This window comes from Lagenorhynchus albirostris, chromosome 16 (assembly GCF_949774975.1).
Source record: "Lagenorhynchus albirostris chromosome 16, mLagAlb1.1, whole genome shotgun sequence".
Lineage (NCBI taxonomy): Eukaryota > Metazoa > Chordata > Mammalia > Artiodactyla > Delphinidae > Lagenorhynchus > Lagenorhynchus albirostris.
Window position 1 is genome coordinate 69,207,156 of NC_083110.1, and position 27,819 is coordinate 69,234,974.

At 35.4% G+C, this 27,819-nt stretch overlaps 1 protein-coding gene across 1 annotated transcript in view; it reads left to right on the plus strand.

Annotated features, from left to right (window-relative positions):
- The window catches only part of ATRNL1 (attractin like 1), a 679,297-nt gene that overhangs the window by 156,930 nt on the left and 494,548 nt on the right, over positions 1-27,819 (plus strand). The window contains exon 18 of the mRNA XM_060125653.1: positions 9,756-9,974. Within this exon, the coding sequence (XP_059981636.1) occupies positions 9,756-9,974 (219 nt within the window). The remainder of the gene's footprint in view (positions 1-9,755; positions 9,975-27,819) is intronic.

Consider the following 27,819-nt stretch of genomic DNA (forward strand, 5'->3'; position numbering starts at 1 on the left):
TTCATTTAAAATAATTTATTAGTATCACATTTTTCTTTATGTACTTCTATGTATGTGTGTTATATTTCACAATACAAAAAGGCTAAAAGGTAGGGAAAAAGGAACTTGGAAAGTCTCCAAGCTCTTAAACTTTTAAGAACTTTCTAAAAATTATTTAGAGTTAAGTCTAAGTTGTCTTCTCCATTCACAAATCTTTCTTATATTCCATTCTTTTCATTTGTTCATCTTCTGGAAAATAGTCTTCAGTAATTCTTTCCAAATAAATTTGTGACTAGTAAACTTTTTGAGTCTTTGCATGTCTAAAAGTGCATTTTTCATGTTCACTTGAATGATTAAATGCCTGGGTGTGGAGTTCTAAATAAGTTGTTTCCTTAGAAGGTCTAGCATTCAGTGTTGTGGATAAGAATTTTCATGCCAATCTAATTTTCATTCTTTTGTGGGACATCTTTTTTTTTCCTTGAGAGCTTTTAAGACTATTCTCTTTATCCTTGGCATTCAAAAATTTGCAGTTTATTTGAATTCAGTTTTACAGTAGTTGATGTGGATTTCAAAAATGGATTCTCATTCGCTCTTAATTTGGAGAGTAGTTTTCCGTCATCTGCTAAAAATGTTCCTTAATGTCAAATTATTTGTTTTCTTCTATTTACTCTTATTGGAAATCTTAAAATAGTCATTGGAATTTTTGGATATATATCAATATCTCTTGTTTTTGCCTTTTTTTATTGGAGTATAGTTGATTTACAATATTGTGTTAGTTTCAGGTATATAGCAAAGTGATTCAGTTATATATATATACATATATATATTCTTTTTTCATATTATTTTCCATTATAGGTTATTATAAGATATTGACTATAGTTCCCTGTGCTGTATAGTAAATCCTTGTTGCTTATCTATTTTATGTATAGTAGTTTGTATCCGTTAATCCCATACTCCTAATTTATTCCCCCCCACCCCCTCCTTTCCTTTTTGGTAACCGTAAGTTTGTTTTCTATGTCTGTGATTCTGTTTTGTATATAGATTCGTTTTTTTTTAGATTCTACATATAAGTGATATCATATAATATTTGTCTTTCTCTGTCTGACTTAATATGATAATCTCTAGGTCCATCCATGTTGCTGCATATGGCAATATTTCATTCTTTATTTATGACACCACATCTTCTTAAGCCAGTCATCCAGTCATCTCTTTATGGGCACTTGGGTTTTTTCCATGTCTTAGCTGTTGTAAATGGTGTTGCTATGAACATTGGAATGCGTGTATCTTTTCAGATTAGTATTTTTGTCTTTTCTGAGTATATGCCCAGGAGTGGGATTGCTGGATCATATGGTAGCTCTGTTTTTAGTTTTTAAGGAACCTCCATACTGTTTTCCATAGTGGCTGCACCAATTTACATTCCCGTCAACAGTGTAGGAGGGTTTCCTTTTCTCCACTCCCTCTCCAACATTTATTATTTGTAGACTTTTTGATGATAACCTTTCTGACCAGTGTGAGGTAATACCTCATTGTGGCTTTGACTTGCATTTCTCTGATGATTAGTGATGTTGAGTATCTTTTCATGTGCCTTTTGGCCATCTCTATGTCTTCTTTGGAGAGATGTCTATTTAGGTCTTATGCCCATTTTTTGATTGGGTTGTTTGTTTTTTTGTTATTGAGTTGTATGAGTTGTCTGTATATTTTAGATATTAACCCCTTGTTGGTCACATTGTTTGCACATATTTTCTCCCATTCCATAGGTTGTCTTTTCATTTTGTTGATGATTTCCTTTGCTGGGCAAAAGCTTTTAAGTTTGACTAGGTCCCATTTGTTTATTTTTGCTTTTAATTCTTTTGCACTGGAGGACTGACCTAAGAAAACATTGATATGATTTATGTCAGAGAATGTTTTGCCTATGTTCTCTTCTAGAAGTTTTATGGTGTCATGTTTATCTTTAGGTTTTTAAACCATTTTGAGTTTATTTTTATATGTGGTATGAGGGATTTTTCTAATTTCATGGATTTACATGTAGCTGTTCAGCTTTCCCAGCACCACTTGTTGAAGGGACTGTCTTTTCTCCATTGTGTATTCTTGACTCCTTTGTCGTAGATTAATTGGCTGTAGGTGTGTGAATTTATTTCTGGGCTCTCTATTCTGTTCCATTGATCCATATGTCTGTTTTTGTGCTAGTACCATGCTGTTTTGATTACTGTAGCTTTGTAGTATTGTCTGAAGTCTGAGAAGGTCATGCTTCCAGCTTTGTTCTTTGTCCTCAGGATTGCTTTGGCAATTCTGGATCTTTTGTGGTTCAGTATGAATTTTAAGATTATTTGTTCTAGTTCTGTTAAAAATGCCATGCATATTTTGATAGGGATTGCATTAAATCTATAGATTGGTTTGGGTGGTGTGGTCATTTTAACAATATTAATTCTTCCAATCTAAAGACATGGGATATCTTTTCACTTCTTTGAATCATCTTCAGTTTCCTTTTCAGTGTTCCATAGTTTTCAGTGTATAGGTCTTTCACCTCCTTGGTTAAGTTTATTCCTAGGTATTTTAGTTTTTTGATGTGATTTTAAACAAGATTGTTTTTTCACTTTCACTTTCTGATATTTCATTGGTAGTGTAAAGAAACGCAACAGATTTCTATGTGTTAATCTTGTATCCTGCTTCCTTGCTGAATTCATTTATTAATTCTAATCGTCTTTGTATGGAGTCTTTAGGGTTCTCTCTATATATAGCATATACTGTCATCTGCAAATAATGACAGTTTTATGTCTTTCTTTCCAATTCTTGTCTGATTGCTGTGGCTAGGGCTTCTAGTACTATGTTGAGTAGAAGTGGTGAAAGTGAGCATACTTGTCTTGTTCCTGAATTTAGTGAGAAGGCTTTCAGCTTTTCAGCATTGAATATTATTTTGGCTTTTGGTTTGTTGTAAATGGCTTTTATTATGTTGGGATATGTTCTTTCTATACCCAGTTTAGTGAGAGTCTTTATCATGAATTGATGTTGAATTTTCTCAAATGCTTTTTCTGCGTGTAATGAAATGATCATGTGGTTTTTGTCTTTCCTTTTGTTGATCGGGTATATCACATTGATTGACTTGTGTATGTTGAACCATCCTTGCCACCCTGGAATGAATCCAACTTGATCATGGTGTATGATTCATTTTATGTATTGTTGGATTCAGTTTTCTATTTTTTTGAGGATTTTCTCATCTATAGTCATCAAAGATATTGGCCTGTAATTTTCTTTTTTTGTAATGTCTTTGTCTGGTTTTGGTATCAGAGTGATGGTGGCTTCATAGAATGACTTTGGGAGTGTCCCTTCCCTTCATTCTTTTGGAATGGTTTGAGGAGGATGGGTATAAATTCTTCTTTGAATGTTTGGTAGACTTCCCCAGTGAAGCTGTCCGGTGCTGGACTTTAGTTTGCAGGGAGTTTTTGTTTTGTTTTGTTTTGTTTTTACAGATTCTATTTTACTTCTAGTGATCAGTCTATTCAAATTATCTGTTTCTTCTTGCCTCAAATTTGGTAGGCTGTGTATTTCTAGAAACTTTTCCATTTCATGTAGGGTGTCCAGTTTGTTGGCATATAACTCTTCATATTTTTATGCCTTTTTCTTTTATTCTCTTATGACTTTTTGTATTTCTGTAGTGTCAGTTGTTACTTCTCCCCTTTCACTTCTTATTTTGTTTATTTGGGTCCTCTCTCTTTTCTTACTGGTGAGCCTGGCTAGAGGTTTTCAATTCTATCTTTGTGAAAAACCAGCTGTTGGTTTTATTGATCTTTTCTATTGTTTTTTGATTTCTATTTTATTTATTTCCTCTCTGATCTTTATTTCCTTCCTTCTGCTGACTATAGGTTTTGTTTATTCTTCTTCTTCTAATTCTTTTAGGTGGTAGGTTAGATTGTTTATTTGAGATTTTTCTTGTTTCTTGAGGAAGGCCTGTATTGCTATGAACTTCCCTATTAGGACTGCTTTTGCTGCCTCTCATGGATTTTGTCAGTGTGTTTTTATTGTCATTTGTCTTGAGGTATTTTCTGATTTCCTCTTTGATTTCATCATTGACCCATTGGTTTTTTTAATAGCATGCTTTTTAGTCTTCGTGTGATCCTTTTTCCCCCATTTTTCTTTCTGTGGTTGATTTCTAGTTTCATACCATTGTGGTCAGAAAAGATGCTTGAAATAATTTCTATCCTGTTAAATTTGTTGAGGCTTGTTTTGTATACTAGTATGTGGTCTATTCTAGAGAATGTTCTATGTGTGCTTGAAAAGAATGTGTATTTTGGTCTTTTTGGATGTAGTGTCCTGTAGATATCAATTAAGGCCAACTGTTCTATTGTGTCATTTAGGGTATCTGTTGCCTTATTGATTTTCTGTCTGGAAGATCTGTCCATTGATATCAGTGGGGTGTTAAAAATCTCCTACCATCTTTATTTTTCTCTTACTTTCTGACTTTATGTCTCTTAGTATTTGTTTTATGTACTTAGGTGCTTGTATATTGGGTGCATATATATATTAATGAGTATGATGTCCTCTTCTTGTATTGATCCCTTTGTCATTATATAGTGTCCTTCTTTGTCTGTCTTTATGGACTTTCTTTTAAAGTATTTCTTGTCTGATGTGAGCATTGCTACCCCCACTTTCTTGTTGTTTCCATTTGCATGAAATATTTTTTTCCATCCCCTCACTTTCAATCAATATGTGTCTATGTGCTGTAAAGTGAGTCTCTTGTAGGCAGCATATTGTAGGTTCTTGTTTTTTAATCCAATCTGCCATTCTGTGTCTGTTGATTGGAGTATTTATTCCATTGACATTTCAGGTAATTATTGATAAATATGTATTTATTGCCATTTTAAACCTTGTTTTCTAGTTGATTTTATAGTACTTCTGTGTTCATTTCTTCTTTATATTTTTCTATTTGTGATTTGATGGTTTCCTTTTGTATTATGTTGTTTCTTTTTCTTTTTTGTGAATCTACTGTATGTTTTTAATTTGTGATTATTCTGGTTTTGAAGTATGTTAACCCATGACTACATCTGTTTGCTTTAGACATAGTCATGTAAGTTCAAACACATTCTAAAAAATCTATAGTTTTGTACTCCCCTCCCCCACATTTTGTGATTTTTGACGTTCTATCTTACATCTTCGTGTTTATCCTTTTGCTGTTAATTGTAGTTATAATCACTTCTAAAAATTTTTTTGATTGTTTTTAAATTTATGTACTGGCTTATTTAAGTGATCAATCCTGTTATATTTTTGTCTTTCCTATTGTGATTTTCCCTTTCCTATAGATTCTTGCTTCTTTTCTGTTTAGAGAAGAGCTTTCAATATTTCTTTTAGGTTATGTTTAGTATTGCTGTATTCTTCTTGTTTTTGCTTGTCTGGGAGACTCTTTATCTCTTCTTTTATTCTAAATGATAAGCTTGCTGGGTAGAGTATCCTAGGTTGCTGGATTTTCCCTTGCAGGAAGTCCAGTTAGGTGGCAGCTGTCAGCACTGATCTGTCTGCACAGATAGCTAGGAAGCCAGCAGGTGCATGCTCTTTCTGAGCAGAGTCCAGGCTCCTCCCAGCTTGCAGGGGGGCTTTTCAGGGCAAGGACCTGCCCATGTGTACCCTCCCTCCTTCACAGATTCCTCCCACAGGCCTTGGATCTGTCCTGATGCCTTTTTTTTTTTTTTTTCTGTCCTACCAAGTTACTTGGGGATCTTCCTTACAGCTTTGGTGGTATAAGAGATCTTCTGCCAATTTCCAGTTAGTTTTCTGTGAAAACCGTTCCACCTGTAGATGTATTTTTGATGTGTTTGTAGGTGAGCTCCACTTTGTCATCTTGATCCACGTACAAGCTTAATATCTCTTAAATTCACTTGTACTTTCCATCTCTTTGTTTGCTAAGTGAGATTCAGATATTTTTCCTTTTTTATGGTTTTTAAAAATTCGGGGCTTTTTTTTTTTTTTTTGTGGCACACGGGCCTCTCACTGTTGTGGCCTCTCCCATTGCGGAGCACAGGCTCCGGACGTGCAGGCTCAGCAGCCATGGCTCACGGGCCTAGCCGCTCCGCAGCATGTGGGATCTTCCCAGACCGGGGCATGAACCCGTGTCCCCTGCATCAGCAGGCGGACTCTCAACCACTGCGCCACCAGGGAAGCCCAAATTTGGGGCTTTTTATCTATTCAGAATGAATTTTTTTGAGAACCCTCCACTGTAAAAATTGTAACTTCATTTTTTGAAGGGTAAATTTAAAATGATTAACTATTTGAACACAGGTGAATTGCATTTTTACCACTGCTGAACTAAATGATGATAACTGCTGCTGGTGGGATTGTCAGCTAGGCATGCACAGGTGACTTCTTCAGTCCTGCTTTGGCATCTCTTGTTTTTGATCTTTTGCTTCTTTTGTTTTCTTGATTGTTATAGAGGCTTATTTTCTACTTCTGCAGTTTGTTCCTTGAGCAGTTAGTCTAGTCTGCTGGATATTTCATTTCCATAGGTCTTTTCTTTCACTGTTATGTCTATTGTCACATTTGCCTTCCCCATGGCTATATATATAGCCCATTTGAACTGATGATATCTAATAGCAGTTATTTTTTTTTCCATAGCTTTTAAAATTATATGCCCTATATATCCTTGTAAGGAAGAGGGGCATTTTACTTTGCCTCAAGGAGCCCTTGTGTTTTTTGGAAATAGTATTTACCTGGCAGTGACCCACTCCTTATGGAAAACAAACTCCTTCTCTATTAACGTTTAATTCTTTTCCATGTTTTTAACCAACAAACATTGAAAGAAACTACTGTAAATAGGCTTTTAGTAATGTAGTAGTAGGTTGTGCGGGAGGGGAAGTATTCTACAGTCCTGTGATTAGGTCTCATTCTTTTGGTGAGCCTGTGCCCCATACTGTTCTGTGAACTTCACTTCACTAGTGGTACTCAGTCTTTTTTTCCACTCTTAGGTGGTACAGCATGGCTGGAGGGAGCTGGAGTTGTATATTTCTCTTCCCCCCACATGAAAGACTAGAGCAGGTTAGAGTTGGTTATTTCCCTTTAGCCAGGTCAGTTAGGCTGTGATAAAACCTCAGTAGTTTAGGCTCTGTTAAATTGTTTCTCCAGGCCTTGGTAAGAAAAACAGTGCTCTGGCATATCTCAAAATTGTTCCTTTTCCCCTCCCATGCTGGAATCACAAAGGGGTTTTTCTTTGATATTCACTGCGAGGACCTGTTAGAATTAATCTTTCAAAGAGCCAAAGATAAATAAATAAAATAAAAATAATTGCTCTGATTACTTATAGCTCATACATAGTCTTCAGACTAGCCATAACTTACTCAAAATAGCACAGCCTACAAAAGCTTTCCTATATTATTGTTTTCCGTAAGAAAAGAAAAAACATTAGAGTCTCAGATTTTTAGTCTCCGTTACAAACTAAAGAATGAATATTCTGTTAATTTTTCAGCAATGCATATTGCTCTCCACTCTTTTTTTTTTTTTTTTTTCTGTACGCGGGCCTCTTGCTGTTGTGGCCTCTCCCGTTGCGGAGCACAGGCTCCGGACGCGCAGGCTCAGCGGCCATGGCTCACGGGCCCAGCCGCTCCGCGGCATGTGGGACCAGGGCACGAACCCGCAACCCCTGCATCGGCAGGCAGACTCTCAACCACTGCACCACCAGGGAAGCCCAACTGTCCACTCTTGAGTAATAACTAAACCAACATTTCCTTTTGTAATGGTTTCATACCTAAAATAAAACATAAGAGAATAGAATGTTGCTCTGAAGATGACATTTTGTAATTCATTATTAAAGCCTAAAGTCTAATAGATAAAGACACCGTTAATAGTTTGTCATTCAGTCAGTGTAAGAAAGGCAGGATTCTTTCATCTAAGATTTACCCAGTTGTTTGAAAAGCAATAACAGGTATGTTGTGTTTGAAAATAGTTTAGGTTTAATTGTACATTATGCTTCTTCAAGACATTTGATTGGTTATCTTTCCTTAAAAAGGTAATCCTAAAATAAATTTTATTTTCCTAGGAGATATCTATAGACTATAAATATAAAGCCTAGATTTATTTTGGGTGCGACCTAGTAAAGATTTACTTCAATTCATCACATGATAGTAAATTAGAATGTCAAGATAGCATACCTAATTTGATATTTTACATTGTTCCCCATTGATTTCATAGCAACCCAATATAGTTTTGAAGACAATTAGAATAATCTAGTCAATGATACTGTGGGCTAGCTACAATCGCAGATAAAAGAGAAATATTTCACAGCAAAAAGTCTAGGGAGGAGTATGGTAATATATAAAATGTTCAGTTATCTAAGGGTATTTTAAACGACGTTCCATTTAACACCATTTACTGCTTAAAAAATTTCAAAAAGAAGTATGTTCATGTCACTGAATTAGTTATCTACAGGGTTAACATTGACTTGTGTTCAGTGATGCAAAGAATATTCTTCCTTTTAAATTTATTTTTAAGGAAATATAGGAGATGGTACTCATTCTTCACTTTCTTACATCCAGTCTGTGAAATGCTCAGCACTGAAAAAATTCATAACAACAAATCATACTGCAATTGATGAATTCTTTAAACCAGTATTGTATTATCCCTGCACAGCCTACTATATTGAGTTCCTGATGTTCACTGAGAAGCTTGCACTATTCTTATTCGCAGCTTTCTGAGGAACATTTCTGTTTCCAGTAACATTAAAACACTGAGTGGCAGTTAAGTTATTACCACGACAAAAATGAAATTGAGACCGCCAGAAGTCTACCATTTTTTTTTTCCTCTGAGGTTTTTCTAGCATGCCATGAGAAGGCATCATTCATGGTACTTTGTACCTATGCACTATCTTATATGGATAAATAAGTCCCAAGACAAAGTGTACCTTTGCTAGCAAAACATCAGTGAAACTAATTTTAAAAAGTCTCAGCCTGATATAAGGTACTATGATTGTGAATTAAAAATCTGAAACATCACATAGCAGCTATTATGACTGTTATGGCAGACTGTAATATGTTCATCCTTGGAAAAGGCATCACAGTATTCGCAGGCTTAGTTGAGGCTCACAGTCTATACATCAGTTAAGCAGCAAAAGGTTGAGCTTCAGTGAGTGATTCTTGAGTTGGTATTCTGCAGCCCTGAAAGTCAGAGAGAGCCTGTCCTGCTGGTTGCCTGCTAAGGCAGAGTATCCAGTTTCCATATTCCCATTCAGTTTGGCTGTTTGAGTGAGGTTGCTGTTAAACATCCCATGGCCGGCAAATGCTAGTATCTTGGAACCTTGGGAAGACCATTGTCCCTGAGAGGCAGTCCAGCTGGGTTCAGCTATCCCAGGGAGTGGGTAAGCATGACTTACACTGGACATTCACAGGAAGATGCAGATTTTTTCCTTGAAGGCCCTCCCTAGGCACAACAAGAACAACTAACATTGCTCTATATCACAGACAATGTTGTCTGTAGGCCCCAGGATCAGTTCCCGAAAGGTCTTAATACTGGCAAAGTTCTTAGGAGTGTTTAAAATGCTGACTTCGTTTTTCTCCCTGTCATGGTACCACACCTTTATTCACCCTCAAGTCAGTCCATTCATCTCCTCTTTGTTCATAATGTATGTTTTATTTGCTTTTGAAGTAATTACTGTCTCTTATTATTACATAAAATGTTTATGTTAACTATAGATCACTTTTTACTATCTTTTTTCAGATCATATTTATTTTTCCATTAGCTTGCAATTCTATTTGAATATAAAGTCGTATAACATACTTGTTAATGATGTTCCTGCCATGCAGCTCAAAACTGTTCTGGATTGAGAACCTGTGGACAATGTTTGGAGCAGCCTGGTTGTGGCTGGTGCAACGATCCTAGTAATACAGGAAGAGGACACTGCATTGAAGGGTCTTCCCGGGGACCAATGAAGCTTGTTGGAATGCAAAATAATGAGATGGTTCTTGACACCAGTGTTTGTCCTAAAGAGAAGAACTATGAGTGGTCCTTTATCCAGTGTCCAGGTAATAAAAATGTGATGAAAGCAATTTTAGCTTCTGCTCAAGGACACCAAGAATTACTTTCCTTTCTTATAATAAAGATTTAGAAAAAAAAATCAATGAAAATAAGACTCAAATGTAAAGGATTAAAAAAATTCTTTCCTATATCCATGTTTGTTTTATAGGTGGTATTATGCTTGGAATCATTAAACAGGCTGACCAGATACATGGTACATAATTGTTAGATTTGGTTTCATGTGAACCATTAAAAGGAAAAAAAATATTGGTTTCATACCAAATTTCTGTACTGTAGTGTAGTCTTTTATTGTTTATAATATTATACTATCTTAGAATTCAAAGGCAGCTCAGAGGATCCAGTCAGGCTAAGTATGGGAATATTTTGTATAATATCCATGATAGAGTTATTTGACCCTTGGTATTTGGTACCATTCAATTTTGAAGGTCAGTAAAGTTTTTAGAGTTTTTAAAATAGGGAGTCTGTTCTTATATGGAATAAAATCAACCTTCTTGAAAAATTAATTTATTCAGTATATTTTTATTGAGTGCCTACTATGTGCAAAGAGTGTTTTACGTGCTAGAGACATAACAATGAACAAAAGTAGACTAAAATCACTGCATTAATTGAGCCTGTATTCGAGTTGAAATTAATAAAATTAATTACACACACATATATATGTATATGAAGTTAGGTGGTGATAAGTGCTATTAAATAAAGCAAGGAAGGGGGCTAAAGCTTGCAATTTAAAAGACTGGTAAGAGAAGATCTCACTTAGAAGTAATGGTTAATAAACACCTCGAGTAGATGAGGGAGTGAATCATGCTGCTGTCTGGGGAAAGAGTGTTCCAGAAGACACAAAGACTTGGGTGAGATAGTTTATTTACGAGATGAACCTAGGAAGCACAATTGAGGGAACAGAGAGTTTCAAAGTCGGGAGAAAAACCAATAATATGTACATTATTAGGCTGACTACTATACTGGGAAATTTGAGCTCAGACACACTAGGGACCTATGAAGAACTATGCAGAATGCTTCTCAGAGTTAACCCTCAGGGATTGGGGGTGGGGGTGGGGAATTTACCCACTAACTCTCTTCCATTGATGGTTGAGTGATGCCTCTGGGGGTATTGTACTTCTGAGTTGTGCCGGCATGTCTGATTAATAGCTTATCATGATACCAGTGAACATTCTGAGGCAAAAAAGTGGGGAGATACTGCAGAACTTGCTGTAGGTGCGGCGCTGACAGTGTGTTGCACTGAAACCAGATGGACTAAGGGAATGTGGTACTTCTACATAAACTTTGGAATATATGAAAACCAAGAAGAGGGACAAACTATTGATTCATACAACGTGGCTGAATCTTAAATACCTTTTACTTAGTGAAAGAAGCCAGACCAAAAGGCTACATATTGCGCTATGGAGATGGAAAAGAGATCAGTTATTTGCCAGAAGTAGTAAAGGTAGGGATTGCCTTCAAGGGGACCTCATAATGGAATTTTTTGTGCTGTGGAACTCTTCTTTATGACACTGTGGTAGTTCATAATGACTCTATGCATTTGTCAAACCATACTGTATACCACAAAGAAAGAACTTTCCTGACGGCAATTTAAAAAAAAAAGTCAACCAGCATGTCAGGGGATCCCATAAGGGAATGCAAACTGTGAGAAATAAATTTAACTGTATTACAGATGCCATAACCTCATTAAAATAATGAGCTGACCTAAGTAGCCTTGGAAAACAGCGTTTTGGCTGGATACTGTAAAACTAAAGAAAAAAACCTACATAAACATTATATTCTGATTGGTAAATTTGTTTCTCACATAGTACAGATTAACAATTCTAACAATACTTTATATGTTTAGTAGCTTTGGACAAATATATAAATTAATTGTGTTTGATGTGAGCCAGGTTTCCCACCGTCACAGAAAGACATAGACATATAGAATGGACTTGAGGACACGGGGTGGGAGGGGGAAGTTGGGGCAAAGTGAGAGTAGCATTGACATATATACACTACTGAATGTAAAATAGTTAGCTAGTGGGAAACAGCAGCATAGCACAGGGAGATCAGTTCCGTGCTTTGTGATGACCCATAAGGAGGATGCGAGGGAGGCTCAAGAGGGAGGGGATATGTGGACGTGTGTATGCATATGGCTGATTCACTTCGTTGTACAACAGAAGCTAACACAGTGTTGTGAAGCAGTTATACTCCAATGAAGGTCTATTAAAAAAACATGCGAAGAGTAAAGACTCTAAAGAACCCTGTGGGGAATTCCCTGGCGGTCCAGTGGTTAGGACTCCGAGCTTCCACTGCAGGGGCCACGGATTCGATCCCTGGTTGGGGAACTAAGATGCCACATGCCGTGCGGCATGGCCAAAAGAAAAAAAAGAAAAGAAAAGAAAAGAAAAAAGAATCCTGGTATTGATTTAGAGTATAAGCATGAATTCAAGTTTATTTTAATATTTAATATATATACGCAGAGGTATATATACATATATTTTCTAGCTCAGTTCTCCAAGAGGGCCTGGAAGCCATGATGCCCCAGTAGCAATGAGCACATTCAGTGCCCACAATCCTGGTTTCTAAATACCATTTTCCAATGAAAGGAACCAGGGCTCTCTGGAGTAATGGCTGGTTCTAGGGCTGGGGCAGGGAGAACACAAGATGAACCTGAAATATTGTTTAATGCCAGAAAGTAAGAAAGTGCTCAAAACAAAATAAAGGAGGATGGGAGCATGTCAGAGGGACACAGCCAACCAGAAAGAGTTCTTAATGGGTCAAATCTGGGCAAAAAATAATGATTGTGTTGGATTGTAACCCAAAGAACAGAATACATATCCATGTGATTTAAGTGACTGAATAGATAATAAATGGGTGAGAATGGATAAATATTCCTTACAGAAAATTCCAAATAATAAATGTAGAATGAATGAGGGAAATAAAAAATTGCTGTTAGAACCCCACAGTAATAAGTGCCGTAAGAATAGTCTTCTTAAGAATGTTCAAATTAGTGGGTGAAACTTTAAGGAGAAAAAATTTATTTGTGTAGCTTCCAAATATCTTCCTCAAAAATATTTATTAATTACTGTGGTGGTTTGAACGTGTGTCCACAAGTACCTTGACACTCATTCCCCTAGGAAGTGGAGCTTAATTTCTCTCCCCTTGAGTGTGAGTTGGACATGGTGACTCCTAGTGAATAGAGTGTAGATGTGGAAAAACTGTACCTTTACAGTGGAGGATGTAAGGCGACATCACCATAAACAAGTGATCAAGGTTAACAACACCAGTAATAAGTCATGTTAATATCACATACCCCCTGATATGATGTGGTGAGAAGGGCACCTCACTTCTGTGGTATTCTTCCCCCAAACCTATAACCTGGTTTAGTCATCAGAAAACATCAGACAAAACGACATTGAAGGACATTTTACAAAATACTTGACCAGCCCTCTAGAAAAGAATCTGCTTCCAAGCTCATTCACATGTTGGCACAATTCAGTGCCTTGCAATTGTAGGGCTGAGGTGACTGTTTTCTAGTTGGCTGTCAGCCAGTGACCACTTCGGCTCTGAAAGAATGCTCACGTTCTCTCCCTCATCCCCCTTCCGTCTCCAGAACTCGCATTGTAGCGTCTCGACAACTGAAATGGGATCACCTACACTTTGAATCTCCTTCAAGTAGAGACTAATGCCTTTTAAGGGATCATCTGACTGAGTCCATCCAGGATGATGTCCCTTTCTCAAAGCCAACTGTGCCATGTAACAACCTAATCATCAGAATGACTATCCCATCATATGTTCAGGTCCCTACCACACTCAGAAGGAGGTCATTAGTGTTTGATTAAATACCTGAGGTACTATAACCCAGCTTCATCAACACATAAGACTAACCATCATACCATACAATTTACCCATTTATAGTGTATAACTCAGTGGTTTTTAGTATATTCAGAGTTATACAACCATCACTACAGTCAGTTTAAAAACACTTTTATCATCTTTCAAAGAAACCTTGTACTTATTAGCAGTCATGGCCTGTTTAACCACCCCCCACCCTTGTCAGCTGTGGACTTACACATCCTGAACATTCTATATAAATTGAGTCACATAATTGTAGTCTTCTTTTACTGGCTTCTTTCACACCGCATAGTGTTTTCAAGGTTTATCCATGTTGTGGCATATAGCAGTGCTTCATTTCTTTTTATTACCAAATAATATTCCATTGTATGACTATACTACATTTTGTTTATTCATTCATCATTTGATGAACATTTGAGTGTTTCTAATTTTTGGTTTTTAAAATAATGCATCTATGAATATTCATGTACAAGTTTATGTGTGGACATATTTTCATTACCTTGGAAATGGAATACCTAGGTCATATGGTAACCATGTTTAACCTTTTGAGGAACTGCCTGACTGTTTCAAAGCTGCTGTGTTATTTTACATTTCCACCAGCAGTGCATGAGGGTTACAGTTACTCTACATCCTTGCCAACATTGCTTATTTCACATCGTTTTTTTTTTTAATAGATATTTATTGGAGTATAATTGCTTCACAATACTGTGTTTCTGTTGCACAACAAAGTGAATCAGCCATATGCATACACATGTCCCCATATCCCCTCCCTCTTGAGCCTCCCTCCCACCCTCCTTATGGGTCCTCACAAAGCACGGAGCTGATCTCCCTGTGCTATGCGGCTGCTTCCCACTAGCTAACTATTTCACATTCGGTTGTGTATATATGTCGATGCTACTCTCACTTTGCCCCAGCTTCCCGCTCCCACTCCATGTCCTCAAGTCCATTCTCTATGTCTACATCTTTATTCCTGCCTTGCAACTAGGTTCATCAGCACCATTGTTTGTTTGTTTGTTTTTAGATTCCATATATATGCGTTAGCATACTGTATTTATTTTTTTCTTTCTGATTTACTTCACTCTCTGTGACAGACTCAAGGTCCATCCACCTCACTACAAGTAACTCAATTTTGTTTCTTTTTATCGCTTAGTAATATTCCATTCACATCGTTTTGATTGTAGTCATCCTTGTGGGTGTGAAGTAGTATCTTATTGTGGTTTTGATTTGCAGTCATTTGGTGGCTAATGATGTTGAACATCTTTTCATGTGTTTATTAGCTATTAGTATTTCTTCTTTTGAGAAATGTCTATTGGATTCTTTGCACATTGTTTAATTGGGGTATTTGTCTTTTTATTATTGAACTGTGAGTGTTCTTTATATATTCTGAATATATCCCTTACTAAAGAGTGATTTGCAATTATTTTCACCCATTCTGTGGGTTGTCTTTCACTTTCTTGATAGTGCCCTTTGAAGCACAACAGTTTTTTTTTTTTAAATAAATTTATTTATTTATTTTTGGCTGTGTTGGGTCTTCATTGCTGTGCGCGGGCTCTCTCTAGTTGCGTCGAGCAGGGGCTACTCTTAGTTGCAGTGCGCAGGCTTCTCATTGCGGTGGCTTCTCTTGTTGCGGAGCATGGGGTCTAGGCGTGCGGGCTTCAGTAGTTGTGGCATGCGGGCTCAGTAGTTGCGGCTCGCAGACTCCAGAGTGCAGGCTCACTAGTTGTGGCACATGGGCTTAGTTGCTCTGCAGCATGTGGGATCTTCCTGGACTAGGGATTGAACCCGTGTCCCCTGCACTGGCAGGTGGATTCTTAACCACTGTGCCATCAGGGAAGTCCCCACCAAAGTTTTAAATTTTCATGTTTTATCTATTTTTTCTATTCTTTCTTGTGCTGTTGGTTTCATGCCTGTGAAATCATGTATAATAAAAGATCCCAAAGGTTTTCACCTATGTTTTCTCTTCAGGCTTTAGTAGTTTTAGCTCTTACGTTTAGGTCTTTGATCTGTTTTGAGTTAATTTTTGTGTGTGGTGTGAGATAGGGATCCAGCTTAATTCTTTTGTTCATGGCTATAAGCACCATTTGTTGAAAAGACGGTTTTTTCCTTATTAAATTTACTTTAAATTTTGTATATATTTTTTCATCTTAGAAATTGAATTTTAGTCATTTTTATATTTTCCATTTCTCTCCTTCTTATGTTGATATTTTACTCTGTATTCTCGAGTATATGGAGCATACTTTTAATAGCTGTTTTAAAAATCCTTCTCTACTCATCCCAATTGGTATGCCATTTCTTTCTCTGTTTCTATTGGCGTGTGTATGTGTGTATATATATATATATATATATATATATATATATATATTTTTTTTTTTTTTAACTGATTATGAATCAGAATTTCCAGGTTGGTTATTTTTGGTGGTATTATCCTGGACATTGTGATTTTTTTTCTAGCTTATTCAGTTTTGTTCTATTTCTTTAAGTGTGTTGGACTTTATTCTGGCATTCAGTTGTGTTACTTCAAAAATTGTTTTTAATATTTGTCATGGCCTGTACATAGCAGCCCTAAGTTCAGTGCTAATTTATTTCCACTACTAAGACAGTGCCTTTCTGTGTTCTGCATACAGTGCTCTTTGTATTAAGAGGTCTCTCCACGTTGACTCTTGGGAGTATAAGCTATTTCTAGTCCTACGTGAGTTCCTGACATTGTTTTACTTACTTTTTTCTGATGGTTCTTTCTCCAGCTTCATAGAGTTTCACATTGTGTTCAATTTATTATTTAACCAAAGATTCAAGGGGACCTGTCTATAGATTGCTGTGTGCAACTCTCTCTTCTCTAGTATTTTGCCCCACAAATCCTAACCACCATGGCCTCCCTGAACTTTGCTCTTTGTTTCCTCAACTAAATGAGAGTTTGGGTTTTCCTCCCTGGGCTTTATCCTCAAATCTGCCTCCAGATAGCAAGCCAGGGCAGTCATATTTTGTCGTCTTTTTCTCAGGGATGCCATTCCTGAACTGCCTGTTATACTTGAAAGTAGTTGTTTCATATATTTTGTTCAGTTTTCCTATATTTACACTAGAGGTCAGTTCTCACAGCAGTTAAACCTTCATGGGCAGAAGTGGAAATCTTCTGTCTATGTGTTTTTATTTACAGTGAATCTCTTGTAAGCAGCATTAATGTCTTGTTTTTTATTGTTGTTGTTGATGTGTTTTTAAAATCTATTCTGATAATCTCTGTCTTTTATCAAATTGTTTAGTCAATTTAGATTTAATATAATATTGGTAATATTGAATTTAGTCCTACCATCATGGTATCAATTTTAAAATTTCCTTTATTTTTTTCTCTGTTGTTTGTTCCTCCTTTTGCCTTTTTTTAGATTAATTGAGTGTTTTTAAAGTCCACTTTTATCACTTTTATTGGAATTTTAGCTATACCTCTTTTGTGTTTTTTTTAGTGACTGCTGTAGTGATTGTAATAGTCATCTTTATCTTATCACAGTCTACCTTGAATCAATATTATACTACTTCATGTATAAGGTAAGAATATTACAAAAGTGTAATTCCATTTGCTCTTTTCCTGTCCTTTGTGTGATTACTGCCATATATTTTACTTCTATATATGTTATTAACCACACATCACATTATTTTTTTTACTTTAAAAAGACAATTTTCTTATAAAAAATCATAATAATAAAAAAATCTTTCTATTTACCCACGTATTGACCATTTTCTGTGATCTTCATTTTTCCCTATTGATCTGAATTTCCTTTTGCTATAACATTTCTTTAGCTTGATGAACTTTATGTAACATTTTAAAGTAGTGTGTTTCTCAGTTGGGCTATAAATTAGCTTTTATACATCTGAAAAAATTTTTATTGTGTATGTGTGTGTCCTCATATTTGAAGGATATTTTTACTGGTAATAGCATTCTAAGTTGACAGATATATTTTTTCAATAATTTGAAGATGTAATTTCCTTTTCCTCTGGCTTCTACTTTCTCTTCAGAATTCCTCTGTCAGTTTTATTGTTTCTCCTTTGAAAGTAATATGTCTTTTTCTTCCCTCTGACCTTTTAAAATATATTTTTTCCTTAGTTTTTGGATGTCAGCAATTTTAGTGTGATGTACCTAAGTATCATCTTTCTTTTTTTAATTGTGACATGTGTTTTTCATCATGTTTGTAAAATTTTCTGCCATTATCTCTTCAAATATTGCATCTGTCCCATTGTGTCACTCTAGTCTGTATTTCTAAAAGTTTGATTCACTCATGTTAGGCTTTTTCACCATGTTCCTAAGTTTTCTTATTGTCTTGTCTGTATTTTATATCCTTGCACCTCCTCTGATCTATATTTTGATTCATTAATTCTTCCTTTAGATGTTTCTAGTTTTCTCTTAAACCTATTTTTTAATTAGTCATTGTTATTTAACATAGCATGCGAGGTTCACTGTATTAAAACAGTTTTACACATGATTCTGCATCATCTATTTTGCTGAATTCTGCTAGGCAGTTCTTCTACCAGTCTCTCCTGATTTTTCTCTTGTGGCTCCATTTATCTGGCAGCTTGACTGGTTTTGGATGATCTCAGAATTCTTTACTCACACGTCTGGTGGTTTGAGCTGATTGCTTGATCTAGGGGTCCTCAGGCTGCAAATGATTGTTCCCTGCTGTATTTGGCCTATCGTCCTCTGGTGGTGTAGACTGGGATGCTGTACATATATGTTTAGAATAGAATTCGAAGAAGGAGAGAGCAGAGTATATATGGCTCTTGAGGCGTAAGCTCAAAATTTCCATACCATTACTTCTGAATTCCACTGTTCTGAAACAGTCTTCATGCCAATACATGTTCAAATGGTGGGAAAAAATTGTACTTTTTTGATGAGAGCAAGGATAAAGTAATATTATGAATTTTGTACATACAGAGATGTGAAGAATTTGTGTAAATTATTTTTCAGCTCATCTAATTAGTTCTAACTACTTTGTTTATTGATGTATAACTCATATGACATAAAATCCTTCATTTTAAAGTGTACAATTCAGTGGTTTCTAGTATAGTCAGTAGGTGTGCAACTATTACCATCATATAATTCCAGAACACTTTAATTACCCCAAGACAAAATTCCATACCCTTTAACAGTCACTACCTGTACATCCTTCCCTCTAACACCTGAAAACCACTAGTCTACTTTCTTTCTCTGTGTATTTGTCTATTCTGGACATTTCATTTAAATGCAGTCATATAATGTGTCTTTTAGTGTCTGACTTCTTTTACTTAGCATACGTTTTTAAGGTTCATCCATATTATAGCATATATCAGTCCTTTACTTCTTTTTATGGCTGAATAATATTAAATTGCATACCACATATTCACACTCATCAGTTGATGGGTCTTCAGCTTATTTCCACTCTTTTGCTATTATGAATAGTGCTGCTATGAACATTTGTACATGTTTTTGTGTAAACATGTTTTAATTTCTCTTTGGTATGTATCTAGGAGTTGATTTTTTAGTCATATGATAAATGTATATTTAACCTTTTAAGGAATTGCTAGACTTCTTCCAGAGCTACTGTACTATTTTACATTTCTACCAGCAGTGTATTCTAATTACTCTCCTCACCAATATGGGTTAATACATCATTTTCTTTATTATCCTCCTAGTTGATGTGAAGTGGTAGCTCTCTGTGGTTTTGTTTTGCATTTCCCTTATGACTTATGGTGTTCTTTTCATGTGCTTATTAGCTACTCATATACTTTCTATGGAAAATGTCTATTCAAATCATTTGCCCACTTTTTTTGTTTTGTTTTGTTTTTTGCGGTACATGGGCCTCTCACTGTTGTGGCCTCTCCCGTTGCGGAGCACAGGCTCTGGACGCGCAGGCTCAGCGGCCATGGCTCATGGGCCTAGCCGCTCCGCGGCATGCGGGATCTTCCCGGACCGGGGCACAAACCCCTGTCCCCTGCATCGGCAGGCAGACTCTCAACCACTGCGCCACCAGGGAAGCCCCATTTGCCCACTTTTAAATTGCGCGTTTTTTTTAAAATGGTAGAATTGTAAGAGTTATTTATGTGTTCTGGGTATGAGATCCTTATCAGACATATGATTCTCAAATATTTTCCACTGTTCTGTGGGTTGTCTCTTCACTTTCTTGACGGTGCCATTTGAGGCACAGGATTTTTTTTTTTTTGCTGTACACGGGCCTCTCACTGGTGTGGCCTCTCCCGTTGCGGAGCACAGGCTCCGGACGTGCGGGCTCAGCGGCCATGGCTCATGGGCCCAGCCGCTCCGCGGCATGTGGGATCTTCCCGGACCAGGGCACGAACCCGTGTCCACTGCATCGGCAGGTGGACTCTCAACCACCTGCGCCACCAGGGAAGCCCAAGGCACAGCATTTTTTTGATAATGTCCAGTATATCTTTTTTTTTCTGTTAGCTGCTTAAGCTTTAGGTGTCATATATAAGAAACTGTCGCCTAATCCAAAGTCATGAGGATTTACATCTATATATTCTTCTAACATTTTTGTAATTTTAGCTCTTACCTTTAGGTTTTTGATCCTTTTTTAGTTAATTTTTATATATGGTGTGAAGTATGGGTCCAGACTTATCCTTCTGCATGTGAATATCAAGCTATCCTGGCACCATTTGTTGAAAAGACTATTTCCCCAGTTAAACTTCTTGACACCCTTGTTGAATATCAATTGACCATAGATGTATGGTATTATTTCTAGACCTAATTCTATTCCATGGTCTATATGTCTGTTCTTATGACAATGGCACATGGTTTGATTACTGTAACTTTGAAGTAGGTTTTGAAATTGGGAATTGTCAGTACTCCAACTCTGTTTTTCTTTATCAAGATTGTTTTGCCTAATCTGAGCCCTCTGTTTCTAAACATGAATTTTAGGATCTGCTTGTCTATTCCTGTAAAAAAAGTCTTTTGGAATTTGATTGCATTGAACTTGTGGATCAGTTGGGATGAATTTCTATCTTAATATTAAGTCTTCCCATCCATGAATACAGATGCCTTTTCATTAATTCCTTTTAATAATGTTTTGTAGTTTTCAATGTACAAATCTTGCATTTCTTTGGTTAAATGTATTGTTAAATGTTTTATTCTTTCTGATGCTATTGTATTTGGTATTGTTTTCTTAATTTCACTCTCAAACTTTTCGGTTTGTAAGTGTATAAAAATACAATAAAACAGATTTTTCTACAATTGATCTGTAGCATTGTTGAAGACAATTATTAGATTAAATAATGTTTTTGGATTTCTTAGTTTTCTGTATGGAAGATTATGTCATCTGAAAGTAAAGTTAGTTTTCTTCTTTTTCAATCTGGTTGCCTTTCATTTTTTTTTCTTGCTTAATTGCCCTGTCCAGAACCTCCAGTACAGTACTGAATAGAAGTGACAAGTAAGGACAGTTTTGTCTTGTTCCTGACCTTAAAAAGAAAACTTTCAGTCTTTTACCATTAAATATGATGTTAGCTATGAAGTTTTTATATATGCCCTTTATCAGGTTAAGATAATTCCCTGCTATTCCTAGTTCGTTGAGTATTTTCCATCTATTGAGATGATGTTGTGATCCACCCCCACCCCACTTTATTTCTCTAATAGTATGTTGTATTGATTGATTTTCATATATTTAAATAATCTTGCATTCCTGGGGTAAATGCAACTTAGTCATGATGTATAATCCTTTTATATTCTAGTGGATTCAGTTTGCTAGTATTTTGTTGAGAAGTTTTGCAGTTACAATCATAAGAGGTATTGGTCTGGCATCATCTTTTCTTGTGATAAGTTTGTCTTGTCTTTGTATTAGGTTAATACTGGCCTCATAGAATGAGTTAGGAAGTCTTACCTTTGCTTCTGTGTTTTGGAAATATTTGTGAATAATTGTTAATTCTCCTTAACTGTTTGGTAGAATTCATGAATTAAGCCAGTTGATCTTGGGCTATACTTTTCTGGCACTTTGTTGATTACTAACTCAATCTTTTTATTGTTAAAGCCTGTGCCTATTTTCTGTTTCTCCTCTAGTAAGTCTTGGTAGTTAGTATCTTTCTAAGAATCTCCCCTATCATCTAGGTTATCTAATTTATTGGCATCCAGTTGTTCATAGTATTTCCCTATAGTCCTTTTCCCCAGTCTTTGTCAGTCGTATGTCTCATCTTCCATTCCTGATTTTAATAATTTGTATCTTCGTATATTTCTTTGTTAGCCTAGCTAAAGCTTTGTTGATTTTGTTGCGCATTACAAAGAACAGTTTGTATTTGGCTTTATTGATTTTCTTTATTGTTTTCCTACTCTGCATTTTATTTATTTTCACTCTAATCTTCATTATTTCCTTTCTTCTGCTTGCTTTGAGTTTAGTTTTCTATTAATTTTTTACTTTATTAAGGTACAAAGTTGGTTGATATGAGACCTTTTCTCTTTTTTAATGTAGGCTTTTACAGCCATAATTTTTTTTTCTGAGCAGTGTTTTGCTGCATCCTGTAAGTTTTGGTATATTATGCTTTATTTTAATATACCTGAAAGTAATTTTTAATTTTCCTATGATTTGTTTTTTGATCCATTGGTTATTTAGGAATGTGTTGCTTAATTTCCACAATTTGTGATTTTCCCAAATTTTTTGTTACTGATTTCTAATTTTATTCAATTGTGGTTAGAGAACATACTTTATATGACTTCAGTCCTTTTACATTTATTGAGGTTTGTTTTATGACCTAGTATATGGTCTATCCTGAAGAGTTTTTTATGTGCACTTAAGAAGAATGTATATTCTGCTGCTGTTATGTGGATTTTTCTGTTTATGTCTGTTTGGTCCAGTTGGTTTATAGTGTTGTCCAAGTCTTCTAATCCCTTGCAAATCATCTGCCTAGTTGTTTGATTCATTATTGAAAGTGAGGTACTGACGTCTCCAACTATTTCTGTTGAGTTCTTTATTTCTGTTTTAATTTCTGTCGGTGTTTGCTTCATGTAGTTTGAGGCTCTGTTAGATGCATGTATGTTTACAATTTTTATATCTTATCGATGGATTGTCCTTTTTATCATTATAAAATATCCCTCTTCATCTTCAGTAACATTTTAAAAGTCTGATATTTCTATAGCCATTCCATCTTTCTTGTGGTTGCTGTTTGTATGCTATATCTTTTTTCATCCATTCACTTTCAATCTCTTTGTGTATATAGGTGTGTCTCCTATGAAGGGTACATAGTTAGATCTTTGTCTTTTATCTGGTCTGTCTTTTCTGCCTTTTGATTAAATCATTTGATCTATTCATATTTAATGTTATTTTTGATGCAGTTGGATTTATGTGAGTTATTTTATTTTTTCCCCTGTATATCATGAATTTTCTGTTCTTCCACTCTTCATTTGTTTATTTTTTTGCAGTAAGTGAATATTTTCTATTATAACATTTTAATTTTTAATGATTTTTCATTATATTTTATGAGTTATTTTCTTTCTTTTTTAAAATAAATTTATTTATATTTTGGCTGCATTGGGTCTTCATTGCTGTGTGTGGGCTTTCTCTAGTTGCGGCAAGCGGGGGCTACTCTTTGTTGTGGTGTGCGGGCTTCTCATTATGGTGGCTTCTCTTGTTGCAGAGCATGGGCTCTAGGTGTGTGGGCTTCAGTAGTTGTGGCACTCGGGCTCAGTAGTGGTGGCTCACAGGTTGTAGAGCGCAGACTCAGTAGTTGTGGTACATGGGCTTAGTTGCTCCGTGGCATGTGGGATCTTCCCGGCCAGGGCTCAAACCCGTGTCCCCTGCATTGGCAGGCAGATTCTTAACCACTGTGCCACCAGGGAAGTCCATGAGTTATTTTCTTAGTGGTTACTCCAGGGTTTACCATATATAGCTTATCTTATTAAAATATGCTTCAGATTTATACTAACTTAATTCCAGTGAGATGAAATAATGTTACTCATATAGGTCTAGTCTCTTTCTTCCCTTTTTGTGGTATCATTATATGTATTACATCTGTATGTGTTGCAAACCCAGCAGTCCATTTTTATAGTTATTATTTATATAGTTTTATGTCTTTTAAAGAATCTGAGGAAAGAAAGGAGGATAGTATGTACTTATAGCTTTTGTTATATTAATCTTTGTATTAACCATGTTTGGTTTTCTTTGTTTCTGTGGATCTTTGTTTACCATCTAGTAATACCATGTCGTATACTTGGCCCGATATAGATTTTCTCCGATACACTTCCTCTGTGGTGTTATTGGGGAATACATTATGTTTTATGTTTTATAGGCCCAACAATACCATTATTTATAACATTTAAAATACAATCTTTAAAAATCTTGTAAAAGAAGAAAGGACACAAAAGATGTATATTTACTGTCTTTTATAATGACAGTTCTGTTATTGGTGCTCTTTGTTATATTTTGTGGAGTTAAATTACTATCTGGTGTCACATGCTTTCTTCTTGAAGAGCTTCCTTTAGTATTTCTTGTAAGGCACATCTGCTAACAGTGAATTCTCTCAATTTTTGTTTATTTGTGAATGTTTCACTTTAATTTTTGAAGAGCAGTCTCGATGGATAGAAAATTTTTCGTTGACAGTTTTATTTTCAGGAGTTTGAATATATTATCCCACTGGCTACTGACCCCCATTTTTCCTGATTAAAAGCCGGTTATTAGTCTTATTGGGATTTTTTTAGGTGAGGAGTCATATTTTCTCTTGCTGCTTTCAAGATTTCCTACTTGTTTTTGGCTTTTATCACTTTTATTATAATGTATTTATTGATCTTTTCATGTTTATTGTACTTAAATTTTGTTAAGCTTCTTGGATGTGTCGATTAACATTTTTATCAAGTTTGGGGATTTTTCAGGAGTTATTTCTTCAAATAAATTTTAGCCTTCTTTCTTCTCTCCTATCTTTCCAACACTCCCATTACACATAGGTTGGTGTACTTAATGGTGTCCTGCATTTAGCTGAGGCTCTGTTTATTTTTCTTCATTCTGTTGTCTCTCTGTACTTCAGCTTCCATGGTCTCTACTGATCTTTCTTCAAATTTGCTAATTCTTCTGCCAGTTCAAATTTACTGTTGAATCTCTAGTGTATTTTTCATTTCAGTTTTTTTAAATGCTTTTATTTTTTTTCTGTTAGTATGTGTAGAATTTTATCCACCCCCACCCCCCGGCTATTTTTTGGCTGCACTGTGCAGCGTGAGGGATCTTGGTTTCCCGACCAGGGATCAAATCCATGCACTCTGCAGTGGAAGTGTGGAGTCTTAACCACTGAACCGCCAGGGAGGTCCCTCATTTCAGTTATTTTACTGTTCTACTTTATAATTTCCATTCGTTCTTTTTTATAATTTCTGTGTTTTTATTGATACTCTCTTTTTGTTGAGACATTGTCATCATATGTAACTTTAGTTCTTTAAGCATAATTTTCTCATTTTTTCTGCCTTTAATTATTTTAAATATTTTTATTGTTTTCTAATTGTCCTTTTACTCCAGTTCTTGGGTTGTCAATTCTCATTTTTATTATCTCTCTTTTGCCTGACTCTTCTTCATGATGCTTTGTGATTTTTCATTTTGAGGTTTAATTCAGTAAGTGTTGTTGTTGTTGTTTTCATTGTCTTTTATTTCGGTATCAAAGGCTTGCAAACGAAGGTGTGATGGCCAAACCTGGTTGACTGCCTATTTTTGTAAATAAAGTTTTATTGGATTATAGCTGTTATCAATTGTTTGTGTATTGTGTATGGTTACTTTTGTACTGCAGTGGCAGCAGTGGTAGTTGTGAAGAGATTTTATGGTCTGCAAAGCCTAAAATACTTACTGTCTTGCAGTTTACAGAATCAAGTTTTTCCAGTTTCTGTTCTGTGTGACCTGAGTTGAAGAAGTATTTCAAGGGTCCATTTATGTCTGCTTTTGCATGAGGCTTTTCTTTTTTACAGAATAGGTTTTAACACTATTGTTTGATGTTGGGGTTTCTCTACTATATGGGAAGTGTGAATTTCAACCCAACCCATATGATCAGTATAGGCTTTAAGTTCTCACAAGTGACTTTTGTCTTTCATACATTCTTACCCACGTTAAGGTTCCTTTCTGCTTCTTTGGGCTTGTGATGTATTTTAGTACCTTTTTCACAGATAGGGGCTACAATTGAAGGCTTTAAGCATTTTAAATATGGTTCAGTTTAGCTCTCTATTTTGAGTATGCCAGAGATTATATCTCCTGGCCCTGCTGGGTTTTGACCCATACCTATTAGCTGTTGTTAGTCTATCCCCATGTATAGTAAAGTTCTGTCACTAGCTCACACTTCTCTTTCACATTCTTGTTTTGAATCCCTGTTTTATTTTTAGCAATGATAATTCCCTTTTCTTCTAAAGGGCTCTGTTTTGAAAAAAAGTTTTGGGTAAATTTTAGCCTTGATTTTCTGTGTATATATTTTTTTGAATTTTGTTGAGAATGCCAAACAGATACTTTTCAATGTTTTACATCTGTTTTAGAGAGCACATATTTTTCAAAATGATGTACTTTATTTGCATATGAAGTGCTGTGTTTTTCATTATGTTTTATTTTAATCTTTTTCTGTTTGTGTGTACATAGATGAGAAGCCATCTGGGCTGGTTTTTGAATTTAAACAAAACAGTGTGGATGACTTCTGTTTAGTTTCATTCATGTTCCAGAACTAGGTTGTTATTAGAACCTTTCAAGTTACAGTGTATCCTGGAAGAACTATTAGATACAAGCTTACATTACCTGTTGATCCAACCCCCTGATGGCAGTGGAGAATAAAACATCATCATAGGCTTTATAGTATATCCTTTTCCTGTGTTTGATACAGCCATTATTACATCTGGGTTGTGCTTTCTATAACATACCTTATCCTTTGCCATTGCTGCCATACTAGTTATAAGCGGCAACGATGACTGTCCTTTTCTTGCTGGAAATTTTGCCAGCAGTTAGGTCTAAATTATACCAGCTTTCTGTATGGTATATTCATTACTTGGAACATTAGACTTTCCTGTATCTCATTCTAGCAGCTGATATGCTTCTTGGTTGCACCATGGCCCAGAACTGCCTAGAACTTGTCGCTTTCAGGAAAGTTACAGTTGAGTGGCATTATACCAGGAGTCCTCTTTTAATTCCCAGAGGTATAGTAGGTTACTATTTTCTAGTTTTACTTACATATTTATCATCATACCCCAATTCTTGTTGTTGCTGGCAAGTTTTTTTATTATTACACTGGTAATCTATGAGGAGGATATTAGATGAGATTGGTAAATTTAGTCATTTTATTCAGAAGTTAAGATATTTGTTTTTCTGATGAAAAAATGTAGCCAGGGTTTCATAAAAATGCTTATAGTAACCCATCTCTTATTTTGACTTTTTCAGATAATGCTTTACATGTAGTGAGCACTCAATAAATTTTGTTTTTACTTGAGTGAATTAATTAATTAGTGGTTTTACATAAAATTTTTGATGAAAAAATAACTTAAAATTTTAAGCACAATGTTAAAAAATTAAAGTTCTTGTCATTATTTTTCCTTATTATAAAAGTAATATGAATTTATTGTAGAAAACTGATGATGCATAAAAATCTTACTAAACTAAGATAACCATCATTAACTTTTCCATGGGCATATTAATACATTTAAAAACAAAATTGTGTTCATTCTAAATATCTTATCTGAATCCTTATTTCACTCAATTTATTATGAATATTTTTCTTGTTATTAAATTTTCTCCTAGCTGTTTCATAATGTAATATAAAATTTGAAAACTATATTGTAATTTTTTCAGTTTCATAAAGAGGAAGATTACTCAACATTTTTCCATGATGACTGCATGTCATTTCTATACTATGTTGTAATAGAGTTATGCCACTGAAAATTTCTGTCAGTTATAGGTATTTGTTTTTTACTTTTTTTTTTTCCTTTACTCTTTGATGTTAACTCATGTTGATGACCTTGTGCTAGTCTCTTGGGATTTCCCTCTTACTTTCAAATTTTCTACGTATAATAGGTATGAGATTTAATGTCTGGTCTTT